This window comes from Sparus aurata, chromosome 21 (genome assembly GCF_900880675.1).
Source record: "Sparus aurata chromosome 21, fSpaAur1.1, whole genome shotgun sequence".
In the NCBI taxonomy this organism is placed as follows: Eukaryota; Metazoa; Chordata; class Actinopteri; order Spariformes; family Sparidae; genus Sparus; species Sparus aurata.
Window position 1 is genome coordinate 8494344 of NC_044207.1, and position 23618 is coordinate 8517961.

Here is a 23618-nt window from a genome sequence, read left to right on the forward strand (position 1 = left end):
AATGCAATGGACTAAAGAAAAAAAATCATTACATCCCTCTGAAATGCAGTGGAGAAGAAGTGGCGTTAAGTAGTTCGTTACACTTTTCTTCATCCCATCGTGTTTTAAAAGGCTGCAGCCGATGTACAGTCAGCCAGGAGAGAGATTAAACCACCGCATTATGCAACAAATAAAACACAAGACTGGCAAAACGAGAGCGATGAATCAGAATCAGGTGGGGACGAGCCAATCCTCGCTTTAACATGCATATCTTGGTCTTAAGTCTGTACTGCTGGCGTCAGCATGCCCGGGAGGAAAAGCAAAAAACAAAAACCCTGCATGCAGTTCAGAGACAAAATATAGCAATGACATATTCAAGTGTATACCCTCGATATCCTGAATGATGAAACGCAGCAAAGGTGTGTCACCTGCCTCGCGTTGCGCAGAGGAAATGAGTCACTGCGCGGCGGATCATCCCCCATGCAGCACACCAACACACACACACACACACACACACACAAAATGGTTAGACTGCAGAAATGGAAAAATACAGGTAACCACTTGCTTCTTCTCTCATCTCTGGATGACATCATAATTTGAACATCTGCCTTCTCTATCCAGTAAAGACTTGTCTGATGATGTGTGGAGACAGAATCACTCAGGAGTCAGCTCATCACGTCACTGTCAAGTTTTATTACCAACGCAACGCATACGATACAAAAAAACAAACACTCGAGGCAGAAAAATTGTGTAATGTTAAATAAAAATAGCTTCCTTCACATTGTGCATCGTGTTGACTGAATTCACAGCAGTGACAAGTCCAATCTTGTAGGTAAGTTTGCAATATGCCATAAAGGTGACATTAGCATCATTAAAAGCACATTATAGAGGTGAACACATGTGACGTAGTCAACGACATCTGGTAGAATTCATCCGAAGGGAAAGTTTCAGTTTGCAGTTTTGTTAGTTTCAACTTGTTGCTTTGCAAAATAAAGGCGGCATCATGAATTCACATTTCATCTGTTGATTTAAAGGTGCGATATGTAAGAATTGGCCACCTGTTGGATTCCGAATTAAAACAATTAGGGGGCAGGATATCACCAGTGTAACTGCTAACTGCTGCCAATTGTCGCCGCTGTTAGCAAGTACTTAGCAAGACATTAAGTACACATCATGATGTCAAAACAGTTTCTGCTTTCTGATGCTAATTTATTTAAAGCTGCCGTAACATTGTCGTCATTTCGGCTAACTTCCTGTCCATTTTGCAGTCAGCATCTCTGTCCTGATTGGATAAAGTATTCAGGGTTGCCAGAAAATGTCTTTTTAATGTTACCGTACGACATGGGTTACTGATCAAACACTGTTGGAATGCAGAGCCATTTCACTCTTATTCTAACATAAAAACATCACTCACAGCAGCTTTATTTTTTGAACGTTTCCATCTGAAACTCTTACATATCGCACTTTTATGCAAACTTTACTGTCCTTTTTAGATTATTTTTCATTAATCCATATTGTTGATTGGCGCGGAAAATGCAGTCATCCTTCAAAGATCATTTTCTGCAATTACATTCAATCGAGAGCAACAGACATAAACGTCGGGAATTATAATGTGCCCTTTGCAAAATGTCATCGCCAGTCTCGACGCCGTTCCGTTTCAAAAACATCTCACAGCGCCTCTCCTTCATGTAAGCCATGTGAGGTTCATTTTGTCCGACAATACTTCTCACATCATCTCCAGTACTGCGCCGACAGTATTTACACCACGACACCACTTTCAGCACCTTCACATTGTTTTGTTCAGTGTGTTGAAATGCTTTAATGTTAGGACAGTAATCTGTTTTTTATAGCTTCAATCTACAAATGCTTGTGTCATTGAAGCACTTCATTCAAACTCTGCTGCGTCCTTTACCACAGTTCTGACATTAAGGCGGACGCGTGAATTCATATAACTCTTAAGTTAATAATACTAATAATGCTACAGTTTGTAGTTGCCTACTCATAGTTGTAAAAATATATGTAGTAAAAAATAATAAAGATAGTTTTAAGATACAGGAACAACTTCTTTCATAATATATATTTAGAGATTCTGGGTTTATATTTATATAAGATGATGTGAGAGAAGCAGGACAGGAAGCGAGCGACCTCTTATTGCTCAAGAACAACGATGTCGGCCACTCCATGCACTTGTGTAAGCTGTTTGCAGTCGAGAGACGCGACCAGCTTCCTGGGTCCGGGCTGCGTGGGGATGAAGTGCTCCGTCAATGTCACCGTGGAGTGACCGCCGACGTCACTGAGAGGGAAAAAGAGGAGCCGAATATTAGTGTGGCCGTGGAGGAAGAGATGAAGGGGGTTCAGTGAGAGGGAGATGTGTTGTGTTCTTACCCCACAACCACTTCGTGGCCCTTCTGCAGACCGAGGCCCTCCACTCTGAAGATCACTCCTTTCAGCATACGCGGCAGGGGGTTTGTGAAGGTGATCTTGGCCGCCATCTCCTTACCGACCACGGCATCTCCCAAAGGCTGCCGGAGGGTGATTCAAAAGAAGTCAGGAGGGGTGACCCAAACCTTTCCCCACATGAATAATGTACCAAGAAGTAAATCTAAAAACGCTGATACTAAAAATGAAAAAAAATCTGAAACTTACTTTGATGGTAAGGTCAGGTGTACGGAGCCTGAAGGTGGTCTGGTTGGCCAATACTTGCTGGGTCTCACTGACTCTTCCGGACAGGGTCAGCATCAGAGCGGCCTGGTCCACCAGCTGGTTTTGGTACTGCTGGTAAGGCAGGATCCACTCAATGGTCTTCTCTGTTTGAAGAAAATACAGGCTCACTATCAAGCATATTTATCAGCAGGTTTGAGTGTTTCTTTTGTTGTGTTGTTAGCTTTTGAGCTTAGCATTGAGACTAAAAAACAGGCTGTCCTTTTTTTTAGGACATCTACCCGCACTGTCAAAGATAAATAGTTGACCTCGTTTTTATATTCAAGAAAAAAAAAAAACCCAATGTGTAAATCTATTCCTTTGCCGGGTGTATGACTTCATACATGAACCTTGCACAATGTCCTGGAAGTCAATTCACCAAATAAAAAGTTATAGTCTCCCTGCTCACACACATCCCTCCAGAAAAAACTACTACTTGCTTTTACTGCTTGGTATTTGCTAACTTGCTGCTGCCTGCAGATTCATATTTGCTGTACAGTCATGAGAGTGTATCAGTCTTTTCGTCTGACTGCCAAGGAGACTGACACGTGTATTTGCCAAAATGTTGAACTGCTCCTTTTTAATGAGGTACACCAAATACATCTTTTCCATTGTGTGTGACATGACATAGTTTAACACAGCTCATTTGACTTGAATCCACTGTGTTTATGCCACAATGTGCATCAAAAATCTATTTAACTCTCTTGGCTGCAACACTTTTTGGTTTCAGTGCCATTTAGTTTCACGGTTGATTTGCAAAGCTCCCTGCCTGCTCGAGCGCATTAACATCAATTGCGAGAATACTGTATTCACTGGAAACAAGAAACAACACATTTTTCCTTTACAAGTAAAAAGTAGGGCTGTCAAACGATCAGTTTTTTTAATCGCGATTAATCCCATTTTGTCCACAGTTAACTCGCGATTAATCGCAAATTAATTGCAATTTTTTTGGCAATTTTTTTTTCTGTTCTAAATGTACCTTAATGTATTTTTTTCATGTTCTTAATACTTTTAACAACATAAGAAAGGCTTAGGGTCAGGCAAATATGCTTGCTTAATGAAAATGTTTATTCAACACTTCAAATCATGCAGGAAAATAAAAGGCTCAACAAATATCCCCTCACCCGAAATGGGATCAAAACATGGTGATGTCTGCTTTTGGCGCGGTGGGCTATTATCTGCATCTGCCATGTGTTTGGCTTGCAAATGATATTTGAGACTCGACGAACATCAATAGTAACTCATTTCATGTTGACAGTACATGCAGATAACTTTTGTCCTATCGACCGAACCATCTGGCAGTGAAAGTGAATTTGCCGTTTATAAGTCCTTTCTCCATTTCCTTTCGCTTTCGCTTTTCAGTCCACCGTGTTTTCCCCGAACCGCCAACCCTGCTTCTTGTTCTTCGGATTCCCTTTCTTATTCTTCTGCCACCCTCTGGATCAAGACTACAGGTGCCACGACGGCCGTAAATCATATGCACGTTTCTTTTTTTCTTTTTTTAAATACCGAGCGTTAATCGCGCGTTAAAACAATTAACGGCGTTAGGAGGATGTTGCGTTAACGAGTTATTAACGCGTTAACTTTGACAGCCCTAGTAAAAAGTCATGGGGGGAGGGGGGTGCTACTGTAGCTCTATTTTGGGTTTTTTTGTGAACAGGCGCTAATGGCTAATATAATGCATTGTTAGCATAACTTCGACTGGAAATTTGTCACACTCTCTTCACTTTTGGCCAGTGTTCAACAAGATACATGGGCCATTTTAAATCTGAATTAACTGACTTTTTTGGCCACATGATGGCCCCATAAACAACCTATAAACAACATTGAGCTATTTTCTCCCATTTAAACTTGACATGGCAAAAGTAAGCAAACAGTTGCTCAGTAAATATGAATCATGGATCATGGAACATTTGTCGTCATGCACGTGGCAATTTGATCCAATGTTAGAATAAAAAATGGATAAGGAGTTTGATGACTAGGCTAACTGAGCTAGCCAGCGTTACAGCTAAGCCGAGGAGGTGTCTTTTGCAGTAGATTTCCCTCTGCATGGTGACACGGTTAGTAAATAGTTCCAATGTGAAACTGCTCACAACAAGGCATGTAAATTATCTTGAGTAACCGAGTCAAGTTTTGCGAGAAAGAGAAATTGCTGTTAAGTCTTTCTAAGCATTTTTTGACTCTGAGCATCACAAGCCGAATGCTATCTAGTTCCATGATATTCAAAGCAGACATTACTACGGCTGATATGTCACGTTTTCATTAACTCACACCAAAACAAATCTAGATAGATAAATAGCACTACAGGTAAGAGGTAAAATATGTATGATATGTATGATTTTGGGGTTAATTGTCCCTTTAAACTGTAGTGGAAAGCCTACCTTCATTGGGCAAAAGCTCCACAGGCATCTGCTCCTTCTTGATGGTGCCCTTCAGCACACCGGTGTAGTACATGACGGCCACCTGGCTGTGCAGAGTGGTGCGACGAGGCTGCGAGCTCAGGTTCTTCACCAGAATGCTCAGCTGGGCGTCAGCACCCATCCTGGGCCCCTCACCGTCCATCTTCACCTCAACGGACACATCCTCTGCCATGGGCGAAGAGTAGACATTTGGTTTGCTGCCATAGCGACTGGCAGTCTCCACTGCGATACGTTCCTCTTCCGAATCTAGCGAAAGAGGGAGGAGAGGGTGAGTGCATGTCATCTTGTCCGATGTTTGAGGATTTATTGACAGATACGAGAAATATGGCCAACAGTCCTCCAAACAGAGGACCAAAGCAAACAGAGACGCATATTTTTAAAACTGTGTGGAGTCGTCAAGGGGTCAGATGAGGAGAGTCTATGTACAGAGAAATGATCTATGCAGCAAGAGAACATTAAATCATGACAGTTTACTGTACTGTAAAAATAATTCTGGGGTAGAAATGCAATTAGAAGCACAATGTGCTTGCCCCTACCTTCTTGGTGTTTGTACAGGTGGGTGATGTCCGCCCGCTCATCAGAGCCCACTGCTTTAGTGCTGATGAAGTGGCCGACGGCTTTCTTCTCACTGTGGATCTGGCTGAAGGTGCCATCCAGGTTCCTCTGCCAGTAGATCTTATCACTGTTGACCTGGAAGAAAAGTACCAACAATCATGATCAGCTCAAACATGAGAGTACATGAGATGTTTGCTCTTCATACTAAAGATGAAGTATGCATCACATTTATTTAATTATTATTTTTTTTAGCAGACTCTTTCTTGTTCCCCTGTGAATAACATGGGTGCGTTTTGTCCTCTATCTGGAAGTAACGCATGCCGCTAGAGTAGGTGTCTACCGGGAAGCACTAAATTACATATATTATCACAGTTTGTGTCTCAAATAGGTATTCCAGCACTGAAGACCACCTTTTGAAATCCTCCAGACATGCACTGTATTTTGACCACCTTCCTCTCACTCTGTTAAGGCATCAAAATTAATCTGGAGAGAACATAATAACAATGATTTCTCTGTTCAAGCACACACTTGCACATTTTGAGCACTCACCTCGGCGAAGACAAATGGCGTGTCGTGTTTGAGGTAGACCTGGCCGGAGCGGATGGCGTTGACAGAGGCGGGGCCGCAGCGGAAGGTGCCCTGGCTTGTTTCCTGAGGAGTAGAGTCGACTGCCTGCCAGCCTCCGTGACCTGGGGGCAGGTCTGGTCTCGCCATCCAGCAGTCATTCCATACGTGGAAGTTCCTAGATGGGATCAACCACTGTTAATGTGAGAGCCCATTTAAAGGAACAGTTTGACCTTTTTGGAAATAAGCCTTGTCCGCGGAGAGTGATGTAGTTTAGCTTAGCATAAAAAGAACAGTAGTCTAGCTTGACTCTGTCCACGTTTTTACACTATTGAACACAATACCAAGTTTTTATTTTTTAACGTCAGAGAGGCTGAAGGCATGATTTGTTTTCTTTTGACAAAGCCAGGCTAGCGGTTTTCCTCTGTTTTTTGGCCTTGTGTGCTAAGCTAAACTAAGTTTAGCTAAGCTGAGCTAAGCTAACCATCTCCTGTCAGACAAGTATGGTATCAATCTTCTCACCTAACTCTCAGCAAAAAAAACAACTCAGAACATACTGTTCCTTAAAGATCACAGCAGCTTTTAGCAGCATCTGAATTTCAAATTTCAAAAGAACTATGTTTTCATGAACATGTGTGCAGGTTGGGCAAAAGTGTATCAGAAGTCTGAGAATGACCATTAAACAATGCTAGATAATCAAGAATCCATCTTATTCTGAGCTGCCATGATGCCTTGCGAGAATTTATGGGCACGACTTCTGCCGCTTCTAGGTTTCCATTGTAACAGGACGCTAATCCGATGGTATCGTTCTTTCATTAACATCTAGTTTAGCAGCTTTATCGAGTGAATACTGCTCACACTATTATTTGCTTAGCCAGCTAAAGTGCCACCGGTGCCAAAGTTATTATGATACTTATGCTAGTTCTGCTGGGCACTGGAAGTATCACGCATGCACCCATGAAATTCACTGATAGACAGTGGCGTGCGCAGACTTTTTGAAGGGCAGGGGCGAAAAGAAGGGCACTTTAGCGCGCATTGTGGCTCCCAAGTGGACACTTTAGTGCGCGTTTTGGCTCCCAAGAGGGCACTTTAGCACGCGTTTTGGCTCCCTAGAGGGCAGTTTATCATGTTCTAACCAGCCAAGGGGGCAGTTTAGTGTGTTTTGCCAACCAAGAGGGCACGCATGCACCCATGAAATTCACTGATAGACAGTGGCGTGCGCAGACTTTTTGAAGGGCAGGGGCGAAAAGAAGGGCACTTAAACGCTTTTTTGGCTCTCAGGAGGGCACTGTAACGCGCGTTTTGGCTCTCAGGAGGGCACTTTAGCACGCGTTTTGGCTCTCAGGAGGGCACTTTAGCGCACGTTTTTCAACAATTGGGCCACGAGAGGGGGCGACTGCCCCCCCTGCCCCCTCCTTGTGCACATCACTGCTGATAGATCATAAAATTTAACAGGAATTATTGATACAAAGCTGGCTAACATAGCTACGTTTAGCTACGTTGCAACAAGTGCCTGGTGTACTTTTTCTTTGTTGTTAAACAAGGCAGGGGCAACCAGTAATGGCACGGATCATTCTAACTGCTTTTCACACTACTACCAGAGAGCAGATGGATACCAGACAACCCTCTGCGGCCCTAGAGCAGTAAATATTAATAATCGAAGGAGCCTGACGTGTCTGAGGTTTCATGTTAGGGGGAACTGCTTTCAGAGCAGGTCTTAATATACAGTGCATTCCCAAGGTATTGATTTAGAAGGCAGGCAATTTTCTGAGCATGCCGTCCCCTCGAATGTAATCCAACACATCTTACCAAACAGAGTCCCTATTGAGGTAGTCGATCGGCTGCATCTCCTCATCGAAAAAGACATCCGTAGTGAGGGATACATCAGTATCGTGAGCAGACTGGAAGTTGGTCACGCTGCGGGCGGGGATGCCAAGACACCGCAGCACTGTGGACAAAGACAGACGGATTAATTAAAACGGAATTTATGGGGTCGTTTCGTAATTGAATTATGTTCCAAGATGTTGGGACCGGAGATGGAATTTGCACGGTGGCATTTGAACTTTATTATCCTCGCTGAATGAAAGCAACACATGTGGCTCCATCGGTGGCAGAACTAGGAGGTATGACTGGAATGCCAATGCGAGGTATTTAGGGTGTATATGAGCTACGGCTTGCTAGGTCAGCTAGCTATCATGTGAGTGTCCCTGCATGCAACACACAATGAAGTCTTCTGTTACAGATCAGTGAGGGCTGATTAGGAGGGCCTGGTCGACCGGGAAGCCATGCTCATGATCATTTGAGGACTGTTAATCTAATTGACCTGCGTTGAATACCTTGTAACGCACAGCTGTCTCTCTTACTCAGTATAGCTCTACCACCCACCCAGCTCCAAACTGATGCACGCCTGTTATATCTTTTCTCACCTGTTGTGGTGACCGCAGAGAAGACCCAACACTGTCCGTACGACACAGGCGTGCCGTTGGACGAGTGGTATTTCCTCAGGATCTCCACGCTGCTGCTCCACGACGAAGGAGACACTCCATCAGAGTAATCGCCAGACCAGTTCCCCACCAGAACCCCGAAGTCATCCTGAGCGTTTATCTGAAGAGAGGATGGTGACACAGTGAGCCACAAGTGTCATCAGAATATTAAAAATCATCATTTTCCAAGTCCAAAATGAGCGAGACTTAGGGTTATAGCTAGTAACGAAGACACTGAGGTCATGTCCTCTGCATTTTTCAGTGAATTTGTGGTAACCTGAGGTTAGGTAAAGAAAAATAAATTAAAAGAGGAAAAAATAAAGTATCCAGTGTTTTCCCTCCCATGATGTTATTCCTGGCAGTTTGGAAAAGACTGTGAAACTAGATTTCATGTTGGGAAACAGCAAACCCTGTGGACAAAAGCGGTATGAGCACTGTCATGGGGGTCGTGATCTCACTAGCACAAGCCTTTGAGTTGGAAGTTTCCTCTGTAGGGATGAGATAAAAGTTCATTGTAGTGTGTTTTAGCTGGCCTCGTGAAAAATGTGCGTTGGAGGACTTGGACTCACGACGGTATGAAATCTCGGGTGAGTTCATGGAGATAGCAGGGTCGGGACGTGAGTACACATCTAAACTCACCATGGCTGATATGACTCTGACCACGTTGACAGGATCCGCTCGGCCAGATGCAGGCATGTCGCTCTTCTCCAGGATAAACAGACACGCCTCCAGGATTCCCTCATGAAACTGCAGCGGAAAAGAAGAAAGTAAATAATCAGCCAAGGAAAACAGTTCATTCGAGTGAGGGTTTTGATCTTATCTTGCGGTTTGAACAAATAAAGTCAAACTCAAAGACACGTTTTAATATTGACACATTAAAAAAAAGAGTAACAGTGATAATAGTTAAACATAGGTTTCTGGCTTAAAGAAATACATCCTCATAAGTTACAAAAGGGGCTGTGTGCCACAGTTATGTAAAAAAAATTGAAGTTTGAATTTCTTCTCCAAAACTACATCCTGCCCCTTTTAACAGCCACCCGTACCTGGCCAAAGTTCCATGTGCGAGCACCGATTTGTTTCTCTGTGCCATAGTAAATCCTCCCGATGTCGTTCAGGACGTACTCCTTCCTCTCCTCCTCATCATCCAGGAACACCGTGTCCTCTGGGAAGACATGAACAGCATTATACCTAGCCACTTCATTCTTCTAATACTGAGAATAGAACAGTGAGGGTGCAGTTTTTCATCCTGCACTGTACGCACTCATGTTTCTTTCCTTTTCATGCGACTACAGCTGCAGTGGTAATGTTGACACTCTCAAACCCACCCTGACAGGAAACAGAGGGGCTCAATGTAGGATTCCATTTAATGACAGAGACAAGAGTTTAAGACTTTGGTTTCTTCCTCGTCTGTGAAAGTGACCCAGTGATCCATGATTCACTCAACTCTGCAGTGACTGAATCACTTAAGAATGCCATTTCTTTTCACAAACGATGTAAAAGGGTCCCCAAGGCCAGGAAATGGTTAAGAAACACAATGAGTCCATGGACCTTGCAGTGGGGCCCGCGTTCTTTTTATGGGAAACAGTCTGTTTTGACTGACATCAGCACTGCATCCACCTCTTGCCCGGGCTTCCGAAAAATCTGTGCCTTTGTTTTTCCATCTCTTTTATCTCTCTGTTGCCGCCCTGATTACCGGTGGGTGGGGAAAAAGGAATGTGGCAAAATAGAAGTAACCAAAGGCAGAAGAGGTACCAGAGCATTCACCGTTGGACATGAGAAAAGAGTGGAAGGAAGAGGCTTAACAAAGTCATGGGGGAAAAGAAGGGAAGTTGTGTTTGTGCACGAAAAAGGGTGGAGGGAGAGCGGAGCGTAACAGAGAGTCTTGAGATTTTACAGGAGAAAGAAGAGGGGAGGTGAGGCTGACGGCATTTGGCAGCTGTGATAATTGCGATTTTTCTCTTCTTACTGAATATTTCTGCAATGTAGGGTGCGGCAGACACACACACAAACACACGCGCACGCACACACACAGGAGGATATGAACGAGAGCAAGGCTTGAAAACACAGCAAGGAGGGGATAGAGTGAGGGTCGGGTCAGCAGATAGCAAGACGGGAGCTGTGCTGGGTGGGAGAGGCGTATAAAGGCAGGAAATACACACAGCGGCAGTAAAAGGGAGGGAGAGGACAGGTTGTCACCAGCTGCAGGATTACTGTGAGCTCGCCCTGTGGCGGTTTTATACAGTAATTGTGGGATTTTGACTTTTATGAGCGCGAGGGGGAGATTGGTCTCGGGATGAAGAGATTGAAAGAGGGAAGAGGAGATTGGGCTCCGTGCCAAAAGCAGCAACCCCGTAATGAAAGACAGATATATATTTTTTTTTTTATCAAAGCCAGGTCCTGGGTTTTGGTGGGGTTTTTATTTTATTTTTTTTATTTTGCTGTGTTGCAAGTACACTTCTTTTTGTCAAATATCCTGTGTGCATAGTTTGCAGTGCTCAGCAAACTCGAAAAGAAACTCTGCAGAATAACCAATGGACCTCATTTCCTAATGCTTGTTTTTTACAGACTGAGAGAAGAGTATGCATTATTTTGGAAAAGACTGACCTCCATTTTACTTTAGCAAGCATTTTGGAAATAAGACGATACTGACAAAAAAAAGTCTTAAATTTGTTCATACATACAGGTTAAAATCTCATTTTGAGTGTACAAATATGATATACATGAAGCACAGTCTGTTTTATGTTATGTCTATGTTAAAGGTGCGGCTCGGAGTGACAAATCCAACTCTGCAGTTCCGCCCATTTTACCATCTTTTAGCTCTTTGTTTTGGTTTTTACAACCCATTCTTTATTTTGTCGTTTCAAGACTGCAGAAGAGAGACTGCAGCTGCAAGGACATAATTCAGACGTCCTTGAGTTTGAAGGAGAGACTGATGTAAAAAGTAACCACTGTGACATTGCCTGTGAACTCTGCGGTGCTTTTCTACGGTTCCCTGCTTGTCGGTGTGTCCGTGATGTTGAAGGCAACACACAAACACAAAGAAACAACCGTATATATCCACTCATTTTGGCATTAAAATGGTCAAAGTTGAGCTTAAAGCTAGGGAAGATGATTGCGGAGAAAGACAGTTGATTGATAGTTGTAGTACAAATGCTTTGGGTTAGAATTTCAGGCTGAATACCAACCCAAAGCAATATTTCCCAACCTGGGAATGAGACTCAACAATCAACTATCTTTCTCCAGAATCGCCTTCCCTACCTTTTAAGTAATAACCAAAATCTATTTCTGTGAAACAGGCCCCAGAGGTAACAGCAGAGTGAATATTGGACTTAGTTTCAACAGGAAGCCATGAACACCCCTCCAAATTAATGCTAATATTGCTCTTAGGTGATACTATGTCAGCTGTGTTTCCACTGACTCTATGTAGCCAAAGGAAACAGTGCAGGTTTAATAATAACGATAGAAAAAATGGTATGCTTGATTAAAAAAAACAGGATGGACCTGTTTTATCTGCGAACGTTTTGAAAGTCAGGTAAGATAAAATACAGATAAACCCTAAAAAAGCATTTGGTTTATGCATAAGCAAAGGCTACAACTCATATCTGTATGCAAAGGTCTATTTCATCTCACACACAAACTGTTTTGGTCACACACGCATAGTTCAACGCGGTGCATAAGTGGCATAGCCAAGTATGCCGGCAGTCTTGACTCATGCCAAGCAGTTACATAACTGCCACAGTCACACACAGGGTCAAGCTGCGGCTGCTTGATAGACAGCAACACACTCCCAGATTAAGCTGGGCTTTCTCACTCATGTGTAACGTTATATCAGGATTCCTCTCAGAGGCAGACTGACCAAACGGATCTACTCGGTACCAGTGTCTGCTATCAGAATGATGACGCCATACATAAAACAGCAGCAGTGTTCTCGGAACACTCTCCCTGGGAATCGGACTGTAACAGACAGCTCTGCTCAGAGAAAAATGTTGACTTTTGGAAGATGTATTCAGCCTCAAAGCTAATAGTAACTAGTATGTAAATCTCCAGATATGTTACGCAACGCTGCCTGCCTCTTCCCCTTTCATTTTTCTCCCTTTATCGTCCATCACTTGTCTTCTCCTCCACATTCCTGCCCCGGGTCTATGTAAACCCTCTGCCCCCGCTCACTCACAAACCGCTGCCAATCTTACCTTCACACCAAGGGTTGAAGAGCATGACAATGTTGCTGCTGGAGTTGTGAGTAGTTGTCGACTCGCCCTTCACGGAGCCACACGTCACCGTGAGCCCGTACAGGCCGCACACAGCGGTGGCCGGCGAGTTGACGGACAGCTTGACCGTGGTGCCGTCCTGCTCGACGATCTTGGCCTCCCAGTATTCATCCTCCAGTTGATCCACCATTGGAATGATGACATGGGTGCCTTTGGACACCATGGGTAGGGGACCTGCAACACAGGTTATAGTTGAGTCATGGTACAGAAACACTGTCACAAAAGTTTCAGGAACCAGAGATTGATGTATTAAAGGAGACATATGCTTTTTTGTTATTTTTCCCTTTCCTTCAGTGTGTTATGAAGTTTCTTGTGCATATAAAAGGTTTCTAAAGCTAAAGGGTGTGCCAAAGGGAGCTCCCTGAAACACCTCATCAGTAGCCCCACCTTTAATTCCGTAACTTTGTAACATCACACTGGGTCATCGTGTCACACATTTGCAAAATGTAATGCCTAGCAGCTAGTTCGGCACGTAAGAATTCATTTAGCACAGCTGCTCTGTTACTGTCAGCGGTGCTGGCTCAGGTGCATGCATATTTGTACACAATCAAAGGGCTGGATTGACATTTTGGGATTATGCATATTCAAATTCTCGCTGAAAGCCCGTTAAGAAGGTTGATAGCACTGTCATATCTGTCTGTTAAGCTAAAACAGTTAGCCAAAACTGCTAGCTGCGGTATTTAGACACGGACAAGCATTAGTACCTGTCTAATAATGACACTACTGGCCAATTTATCCAGCACGTTCAAGGCTTTACATGTAACAGTCAGATGTGTAAGTGGTTAAGGGCTTCTTGTCTAACTCTTGGCAAGAAACCAAATCAGCGTTTTTTCCCAAAACACTGAGATTAAAAGTTAACTGCACGCAGCTGGTTTTGCCGTGAACCATAAGAGCTATTAAAATACTTAAGAAAATAATCATCATAATGCTTCAGAAAGACAAGAATCAGCGTAACAAACTGGGTGAACCATTCGGGGCAAAACAAACACAACTGATGCTCGTCGTGGGAACGAAGAAAAACAATATTGTGAGAGTTCTTCGGCTACGATCTGCACCGGAGAGAGCGAATGCATTCAAACTTGTTCACTTTGTGCTCGTTTGAAAAAAGAAAAAGCACCTTTGTATAAGATTTTGCTTTTCATGTCAGAGTGATAAAGTGCTTTTCAATTCTCTCCCTTTCTCGATTCTCAGCTAACCTTGAGAATTCGGATTCAATAACGTTAGATGGCGGAGGCGGCTGTGGAGGGGCTCCACCGCGACATGAACAGAGTACACTCCATTATTCACGTCACGGTAATTGTCAAGTGTGCTCTGACGGCGGCTCACATAACCATAGCGAACCATAAACCACATATGCATCGCAGCGCGGCACCCGGCTGTGCGCGGTTTGCGAGAGTAAACAAAATTTCAGGGGCTGTAAAACCACCCACACTGCACGCACACACACACACGCACACACACACATACACACACATCGCTGCAGAAAAGTAAACACATTCTTGAATGTTTTATTTGCGACCTTCGGCGTTCCTTTTTGTGTGACTAGGTGTTTCGCTTAAGGCGAACAAATGAAAAGCTAACACAACTTGATATAAACCTTCGTGCTAACCTTCTAGCTGGATTAAGACTTATTGAGTGCGTCCCTCCTGTGGCACCCTGCTGGGCCTTAGCTGCCATTTGCTGAAGCGAACATGGAGTTTACCCGAAAACCATTGTTCTCCATCTGACTGCAGCCAAGACTTTCTCCTTTCATACGTCTAAGTGCTCTTTCTAAAGGAAATCAATGTAAAACACTCTCCCCTCAGCTGTTCTATTGAAAATTGACTTGGACTCTTTATTCGGCTCACTGATTGAACAAAATAACATCTTGGAGAGCTGCAATGATATGACGCCGCGCTTTTAGTGCAACACTTAAACCCCCTTTTTCATGGCAAATGTGACTGTGAAAGCAATGTTAATGAGAACCTGACCGAAGTGGGCGGCTGAGATTGTAATCTGTGTCTATTCTTTTTCGCAGCCACTCTCCCCATTTAACTATGTGCTGCGTTCTCTGTGGTGATGTAATGGCCGTTTATTCTCGAGTGAGCAGATGATGGCTGTAGTATGAGGCCTGCAAATACCAGAGCGGGGTGTCCAATGTCCTGAGGTCTGGAAACTGTTAACGCTGTGGGGTGGTGGGTGGAATCCAAACCTCGCGGTGCAGCTATGGCTGAAGCTGCTGCTCGATTTAAACGTGCGAGCTATGCGTGGCATTTGGACCACATTTCCCATGCTTGTTTTGAGACTTGTCGTTCAGTCCTCCGTGTTTCGCACACAGGCCTGCAGCAGGTACTGGTTGAAGGTGCACTCCACATATTCAGATCAGTTTATTTTTTGAATCACGGACAGTACAGCTCCACGGTGAGAAGAGTTCTGTACTGACTTTATGTGTTTGAGTGGTGTACCTCCACAACCCCGTTACATGAACCCCTTCATACCTGAAGGCTTCATTTACACCACCCAGCACGTTCCAGACATGTTCTGCCCCGACCATCTATGATTTATTCAGCAACCGAAACTATTTTTCCATTACGATCCTTCAAAGTTTATCTAAAACTTTGTATTATTCACAAGGGATGAGCCTGCACACCATTATCTGCAGCTGTTCCACATACTGAATTACCTATAGAATAGGTGGAGCTTAAACTGAAAGTTGCTCTACTTATTATTTTTTGAAAACTTTACAGGTTTACCACTGTTAACAGGTAACAGAACATCCTCTGCTTTACTGAAATAGGATTGCGTCATTACAAGTACGGATATTTACACATTTTACTCAGATGGTAATCTTAAAAAATGAACTATCAAGTTTCACTCAACACCATTCATCAATTGCTTTTATCAATTAATTAATTTATCTATTCTAATGGATTAGAATAGATCTAATGGATGGACTTTGACCAATCTGGTCCAACTATTTATCTATTACCTAAACTACAGTATGTCAGCTGGGTTCGGTTGCTATGCTCACTTGTTGACTCAAAATGCGGATGCTGTTTGTAATCAAATCATACATTTCTTCAGTTTTTCCAAGTCCCCCCTTGCGACTGCCGAAGTACCTTTGGATGGGAATCACTGGTCTGGAGGATCATTCTTAATCCTCAAAAATAATAAAATTGGGTAAGGGATTTCAAATTTACAAATTTAACAGATAATCAGGTTTATGATCTGGCGGTTTGAGTTTGAATGAACTGGATATTTATCAGGCAGTAAAGTCTTACTTATTGCTGATGAGCGGCATTATGGGAAGTGTAGGAGCCAGTTTTTACCTAAAACTCAGGATATCTTTGCCTCTGATGCTGTGATTGTGCTCATTATTTGCTTTGATCTATCTATGGTGATCAACACAGGGTGATGAAAGTGAAATGCTCAATTGCTGGAGAGCGCCTTCCATTTTCAGCTGAGTGTGTTTGTAAGATTCTTCTTTGGGAAACCTGAGTGCATTCTTCTAAATTAACCAATCTGATGCAACCCAATGTGATATGCGGAGATATGTTATATAACATGCACTAATATTTCTACTGAATATATTCATTCATAACATCAGTCATAGATTTTGGTGGAAGGTATGATGACACACAAACAGACACTTCAAATCTATCCCATACCTGTTTTGAGGTCCAGGTGCAGCTTGTCGGTGTCAGCGTTGAAAGGCCTGCTGAGCTCCATCTCTATCTGGAAAGTCTGTCCTCTGCGGATGATCAGCTCTTCCCCGTGATACAAGTCGGTGTGATGCTCCCGTCTGTTCTGACCCGTCTTTGAGCTGAGCAGGTCCACAGAACGCACCGACAGCTGTATTTCTGAGAGAGGGGAAAGTTTATCATAAAATGTCAGTATGTGTCTGTGTCACTGCTGCTGTGGATTCGGTATTTGGAGAGGGTCATGAAGGGTCGTCATGATATGAGAGAGTTGAGCTTAACGCTGTCCTAACAATTTCATACCACAATTTACCCTCCAAACATCTGCGACAGTACCTTCCATTTCCTTTGCCTCTCCATTCTCAGGCTTCGGCTTCACGGGCTCCGGGGCTGGAGTCGGAGGTTTGACCAATTCCACCTTATCCGTGACATCATAGGAGAGGCTGTTCTGGCGCTTACAGCAGCATGGACACATCTTCCTGAACCAGCGGCGACAGCCTCCCTCCTCCTGTTTCTTCTCGCCCGCTTTATGAATGGTCAGCTCCACCCTGGTGGGCGGGGCCGCTCCTGGAAAACGCCCCACATCTGACGTTCCTCTGACTGATAACCGCTCACCTGGCATTCTAGGAGACATATTAGGAAAGTGTTGGTTGGTTACTTGGTTATGGCGCACAGACATGATGACTAAATGATCCAGGTTTTGCTGAAATTGGTACGATTAGAAGCTCCAAATAGTAACAAATACAAAATAATGCAAATAATTAAAAGTGTTATGAAAAAATATAATTAAAGGCACTGTATGCATTTTTTTCTGCTAGGGGTTTCTCAATCAAAAGCAAACAAAACACGCAAACAGTGCGGGATCATGGGATTCGTAGCCTTCATTGGTAAATGACCACCGTTGCTAGTTAAAATCTATCTGCCTCAGACTCAGACAAAAAATGTCCATGGATGACTCATTTGTGTTATGTTGAGTCGTGTTTGTAATGTAAGTACACAGCTTAACAAAATATACAGCAAAGGTCGAGTCATTGTTTAGACATTTTAATTCAGAAATATTACATATATGTCTCTACAGACTTTCCCTGTCCCTTATTTTTTCTACCTTTGGAAAGTCTTTTGAGCCTGACCCTGATGAAGGCCACAAGCCAAACTGTGTGGGTCTAACAATAAAGTAGCTCTTTATACCACGTGTCAGGAGAGTTTGGACTTCTTCTCTGTCCAACGGTCCCTAACCCCTGAAGTACACTACAGTCCTTGACTAAGTTCTTAAGTATTGGCCTCTGAATAATCCCTGTTGTAAACTGTGTTTTTATTACCTGCTCCTCATTAGAATACTAATGACTGTGCTGTGCCTCATCCAGATGAATGTGTACACTCTATCTGGAAAGAGATGTTGCTGATGAGCTTCTATTCTTTTTTTGCTCCTGATGTGAGAAACACTTTCACTTCAATTTTGTTAGGTTGACAGCAGAACTCTCACAGCGGGACAAATAAAACCAAATCTACTTGCAACGACTGAACATGAGTGAGAAAATGCCGAAGCCCAGCAGCTCAACAGCTTTTTACGATAAGCACAAAGAGAATGCCGGCGGCCGAGCAAAGCGTTTTTTGGCTGTGTGCGACTGTACATTTCATTCCACCGAGACTTTGTATAACAATCAGAGTAACAGAACATTCCTCCAGTCCTTCTTCTCTCTCCCTCTCTTTCCTCAACCCTATCTTGAAACAACCACACACGTCTTATTTGATTTTGTTCCCACAATTACCACGTTCCGTATATGCACCCTCCTCAGCTGTCAGGCTTTCTCAAAGAATTCTGGGGTATTTAGGCTTTCATGCTTGTCCGCTACACTCCCTGAGCAATTTGTCATACCACCTACCAGCAGCTGGATTCAATCTGCCTCACCCCAGCTGTTGCGAAATAATGCACTTAGGACTGTATGTCTCTGTGTGCACATACACTGTGGGCTTTCGGTGTCCAGTACTGTGGATCATATGAACATTTATCACGCTGTCACATCCCCACCCTCATACAGCGCACTAATAATCACAGCGGAATTAGATCATTTGTCACACCGAAGATAAGCCTGTCCTTCCTGCCCATGCTCACATCTTAAACTCTGGGTCACGCGTTGTAAACCAAACGTCAACATTAGGAAAGTGAACGCAAATTGACGTTTACGAGAATGACAGGCAGATGGAGGAGGACTTTCCCTCCCCTCCACTCCCTCCTTTTTCTCACCATCTGCAACTTCTCTATCTCAGCATCATATATGGGCTAATACACGGCTAAATTACCAAAGCAATTAAGCACCGCTGGAGTTTTGTTAGCTCTTTTTAAAACACCCATAAACTGTAATGAGCTGCAGTAATGCAGGAGAAATTCCGCGTTGCTAAGTAAAAACACAAATAGACGTTGGGTTTACAGGGCGATTTTCTCGTCTTAAGGTTTGGGAACACCCTTCGCAAAACCTCCTTAGTTGCTGCTCCTGTCACGACATGTGTTCTTGCATTAAGGGTTTGAAACAATGATGGTGGCGGAGTGGTAGACATAGTACGCTGGCAGATTTTAGCGGCTTTCGCTCGCTAGCAAAAAAATGCTAACGTCTTTGTTGATGGCTAAACGTAAAACTAAAATGTTATTTTTCCATTTGCAAATCCCTGTTCACGTGGTACTGGGAAAGCACACTTCCGAAGTTAGACTGACACATTACTTTTCAGAATTTCAAACAGCGCGTTTGACTTTTATAAGTGAAACGACTTAATCCAACAATTATCCAACACAAACAGGACAGAGCTTCTAACGTTAGCTAAACCCGATGTAGGAGCATGTAGGGTCCCAGACAGCAGGTGTCCCAGTCCTACACGTGGTATTTTTTGTAACATCTGACTAATTAATACCCTAAAAAGTCAACAGTCACCAACACATTTTAGAAATGGCTCTGGCTCAGGAAGTGAATTTCCCATCATCCACTCCATTTATGTTTCAGAAAATCCTCATTTAAAGAGGTTTAATCCTGGAACCAAGGCAAATTATGAGCGGTACTGTGACCACAAAACACTTGATTTATCCCACAAACCGTTGCAAATGATTCCTTTCCAACAACTTCCAACACACAAACACTAGTACGGCCTGACTTAGTTGCTTTTACCCATTTGGACACTTTTGACAGGTGTGGTAAACATGGTATCAAGGTAATATCAAGCTCTACCAATCAGAAACCTTGCTGTCTCGCTTTAGAGTTGCAGGCATTGTGGTACTTCTCCATGACGTGCAAAAAAAAAACATGCTTTTCTTGGCTGATCACATTACCATTGTTTGACAATCTCAAAGCTCATAGTAAGTCTATCTTGGATTGTTACAACATTATCGCTAATAACCAACATCCTTGATTCAGATCATGAACGGGACTTTCACTCACAGACCTCACTGTTGACGTCTGATAAGACATGCCGCTGAGGTTTGTGGGTAACGGGTAGCATGAAGCTATGACTGGAAGATTGCTGTTGAACTTTATTTCGCTTTGGAAAGAAAAGCTAAAGTTAAGGCCGGACAGATGATGTTAGAGTCATGTAACTGCACCTATCTGATACAGACAAGCAGCTGTGAGAGTGTTTGATTGCTTGATTTTGGTGCTGCTGCTTTTCCATTGATTTATTTGAATTGGACAGGCTGAGCACACTGCTTCTGGGGCAAAAAAGGCATTGATAGTGAAGGTATGTGGTCCGGTTCAAAGGGCAGACAACAGCTGAGGGAGAGGTGGTAGGGAGGGGCAGCTCACAGTATCAGACCCTCAGAGTCTATGTGTGTGTGTGTGTGTGTGTGTGTGTGTGTGTGTGTGTGTGTGTGCGCAAGAACATATAATTCACTTCAGATTTTTCAACTCCTTGACTTCCTGAGTTCATCTGCCGGTCACATGACCCTGCTCTCCCTTCAACTGGTTCCCAGATCCTCTAAATATTTGGCAAAGACATCCACAATCATTGAGACTGACACAATGGATCACGTCAGCTGTGTGTACGGCAACGCGACCTCCACCCAAAACTAAAGTCACGTTTTCTGCCCCACTCTGTGCTGCACTCCACGCTCCGTCTCTGATTTCAGTAAAAAGGAACCGCCATGCAGATTAACAACAAGTAAAAGGCATGACACGATTAACCATATTTGACTTGAAAAGCAAAATTAAGCCTCCATTCCTTTTTTCCTGCTCCCTCACAGTCACAGACCAAATACGACCAAATATTTGGGGTGATAAAATGAAAGAGCCAATTATAATTGGTCATATAATACAGCAAAGTGAGGATTCTTTTGAAAGGCAACAAACTGAACAAAACCTTTTTCAGGCTGTTTTGTTGCTAATGTGTGTTCTTCACAGGCTTTGGGGAGAAAAAAAGCAAAGTTATCTCACTGCTGCACCTTAGGTGGCCTAAAATTGCCCAATTACAGTCATCCACTCAGCCCCCTAAAACCTTGAAAAGCCATTTCACAAGACTAATTTTTTGGCAGCCTTGCTCTTACCTCACACTTTCATGCGCAAATTTAAATGGATTTTCTAATACTACCATCAGCCAAGCATGAAAACAAGAGTTAGCCTGCTTCATCTTTTCTTTTCCCTCTCTCTGCCCATCACTACCACATGTATCACTTCTTCCATCACACCTCTGCAGCTTGGTAACTCTCTTCTGTCGGTTTGTGTTGGCATGCTGGCCCACCTGGTACTTAGAGATATCAAGAAATGCAACTGGTTGGCCATCAGCCACCTAAGGACTGTCAGTTGCTTCTTGATGAACAGATCAGTTGTTCTGTCTATAAAATGTCATAAATGGGTGAAGAATTAGTGTTTCCCAAAGACCAAGATGACATCCTTAAAACGTCCACAACCAAAAATACTTACCTAATAATCATAGAAGAGTAAAGAAACCAGAAAAGTCAAACTAATTAATCCATTATCCAAATATTTGGCGATTATATTTAAGGGTTGACGACTCATTGATCATTCGATCAACTGTCGCAGCTCTAAAACCAGCGAGGCTAAAGGCACGGAGACGCTTTAACTAACTTTTAAACACAGCAATGCAGTTCAGCACCAGCGTTTTAACATCTGGCATTCAAACTGCAGTTTCTTCAGAAATTGCCTTCTGTGGGTTTTAGTTTTTTTTTTTTTAACAGTAAACCAACTTCTTGGGGGTTTGCAGAGCTGGGTGGGTGGCTGGGTGGGTTGCAGGCTCCATCATAAAAACAGCTGGAAGCCTCTCTGGGGAGCTGATTAATTGGATTTTTTGTTCCAACAAAACTTCAGCAAGTTCAAGCTCAAACTTCAAAAAGTCAATAAAGGCAAGAAAAAAAAAAACCTCGCCTGTGTCTGTGTATGTACTAAACACTAATCTGATATTCATATATTTTGATACGGTCTGTCCTTAGTGAGAAGTGATCACGGGAGCCTCCCTCTCTCAGCAAGAAGAAACCGTTATGTCATGCGCGTCATGTGCCAACTCAACTTTCCTTTTCACTTAACATCTCTTTTATAAGAAAGACAAACTTGGTATAGAAGTGGAAATCTTACTTTAACTATGTTGGTTCTGGTTTGGATCCGCGGTGAGTCTGCTGCCTCGTTCCTCAGTAATTGTCTCTCTGCGTCAAACTTTTGGAAAACTTCCCTTCTTCTTCGCTCGCTCGGTTCTCGGATCAGAATACTTTATACGCTCACTGTGAAACGTTACTTCAAGCTGATACACACACACACACACGCATACACACACCCCTTTCTTTCTCACAGCCCATCCCACCCCGCCCCACCCAGTAAGTTTTCTCCGCTTCGGGGTTCCGTTCACACACGCACACACTGACGCACACACACACACACACACACACACACACGCACGTACACACTGACGCACACACCCAAAAGGAAGACAGAGGAGATAAAGTTTGTTACACAATGTTAGGCAGACGCTATTTTTTTTTCCATCCAGCTATCTAGCATTAAATGCACTAAAGTATCAAAAGTAATATTCTGGCAATGAATGTACTCGGTTATAGATAGCACAAGTAAAAGTAAAGTTCACCTATGTTGTGCATGTTTATATGTTGTTGGCCCGGCTCATTATTAGATCCAATATTCAGCATTTTTTGAGAGGTTTTTTTTTTTTTCAAATTTGTTTTTTAACCGATAAAAAATAATCAATGAAATGCACTAATGCATGTAATCTGTAAAGTAACTAGTAACTAAAGTTATCATAAAAAAGTAGTGAGTAAAACATATTTTACTTGCCTCTGAAATGTAGATGAGTGGGAGTATAAAGCAGTACCTCAAAATTTGCACTTCAGTAGCCTGCAGTACCTGAATAAATGTACTTATGGATGGACCTTATGTAAGCGCCAAATATAAAAGAGTAAATCATCGCTCCAGCCATATATATATACACAATGATTTGATGCAAACAACCTATAACCTGCACTATAAAGAAACAATCTTAATATGGACCAAATTCAGTGAGAGGGCAGTGCCAGATAGCTTACATTATATCTGTGGGCTACATTTTGGTCAATGGGGTTAAAAACCACCAAAACAAACTAAAACCATGGTTTGGGTGTTATGCGGATGAACCCTGGTTGAGCCTCCCCAGCAGGAAACCCCCCTCTGTAAGTGTTGGCGGAGTCACAACTTCCCCCCTCACACTTTCAGTTCTCATCTGATGGTTTGTGCACAAATGACAGGAAGTCCTCAGAGGAAATAAAAAACCTCAATCTGACCTCTCATCCTAAATTTAAACCAGCAGATCACAAGTCCAAACGGCTAACTTAATTTCAAAAGTGTCCCTCGGCAAACAGCACACTGTGATGAAGCGTTTGTTTCGGGTGATCTGTCTCACCGACGGCAGGCTTTCCAAAGTGACAGTAACCAATCAGAGCAGACAGTGAGAGAATGACTAAAGTGCACCTGTAACTTTGTGGCTTGGCAGGAGATA

The 23618-nt window shown here is 43.1% G+C and overlaps 1 protein-coding gene across 1 annotated transcript; it reads right to left on the minus strand.

Moving 5' to 3' along the window:
* Nucleotides 1-652: 652 nt before the first annotated feature.
* tgm1l1 (transglutaminase 1 like 1) lies at nt 653-22404 on the minus strand. The gene is made up of 14 exons (XM_030403928.1): nt 22214-22404; nt 16983-17269; nt 16617-16808; nt 12892-13143; nt 9745-9863; nt 9341-9448; nt 8645-8822; nt 8028-8166; nt 6204-6396; nt 5636-5789; nt 5061-5345; nt 2626-2786; nt 2365-2501; nt 653-2272 (listed from the first exon to the last, which is right to left on the minus strand). Exons 2-14 carry the CDS (start codon nt 17266-17268, stop codon nt 2128-2130), a joined length of 2349 nt encoding a protein of 782 aa, XP_030259788.1. The 5' UTR covers nt 17269; nt 22214-22404; the 3' UTR covers nt 653-2127.
* Between the last annotated feature and the right edge of the window lie 1214 nt (nt 22405-23618).

Coding starts and splice junctions, on each gene's coding strand:
- tgm1l1 (XM_030403928.1), bottom strand. CDS start 17,268: ATGCCAGGTGAGCGGTTATCAGTCAGAGGAACGTCAGATGTGGGGCGT. Junction 2,787..5,060: donor GGAGCTTTTGCCCAATGAAG/GTAGGCTTTCCA, acceptor TTCTTCAAACAG/AGAAGACCATTGAGTGGATC. Junction 2,502..2,625: donor CACCTGACCTTACCATCAAA/GTAAGTTTCAGA, acceptor ACCCTCCGGCAG/CCTTTGGGAGATGCCGTGGT.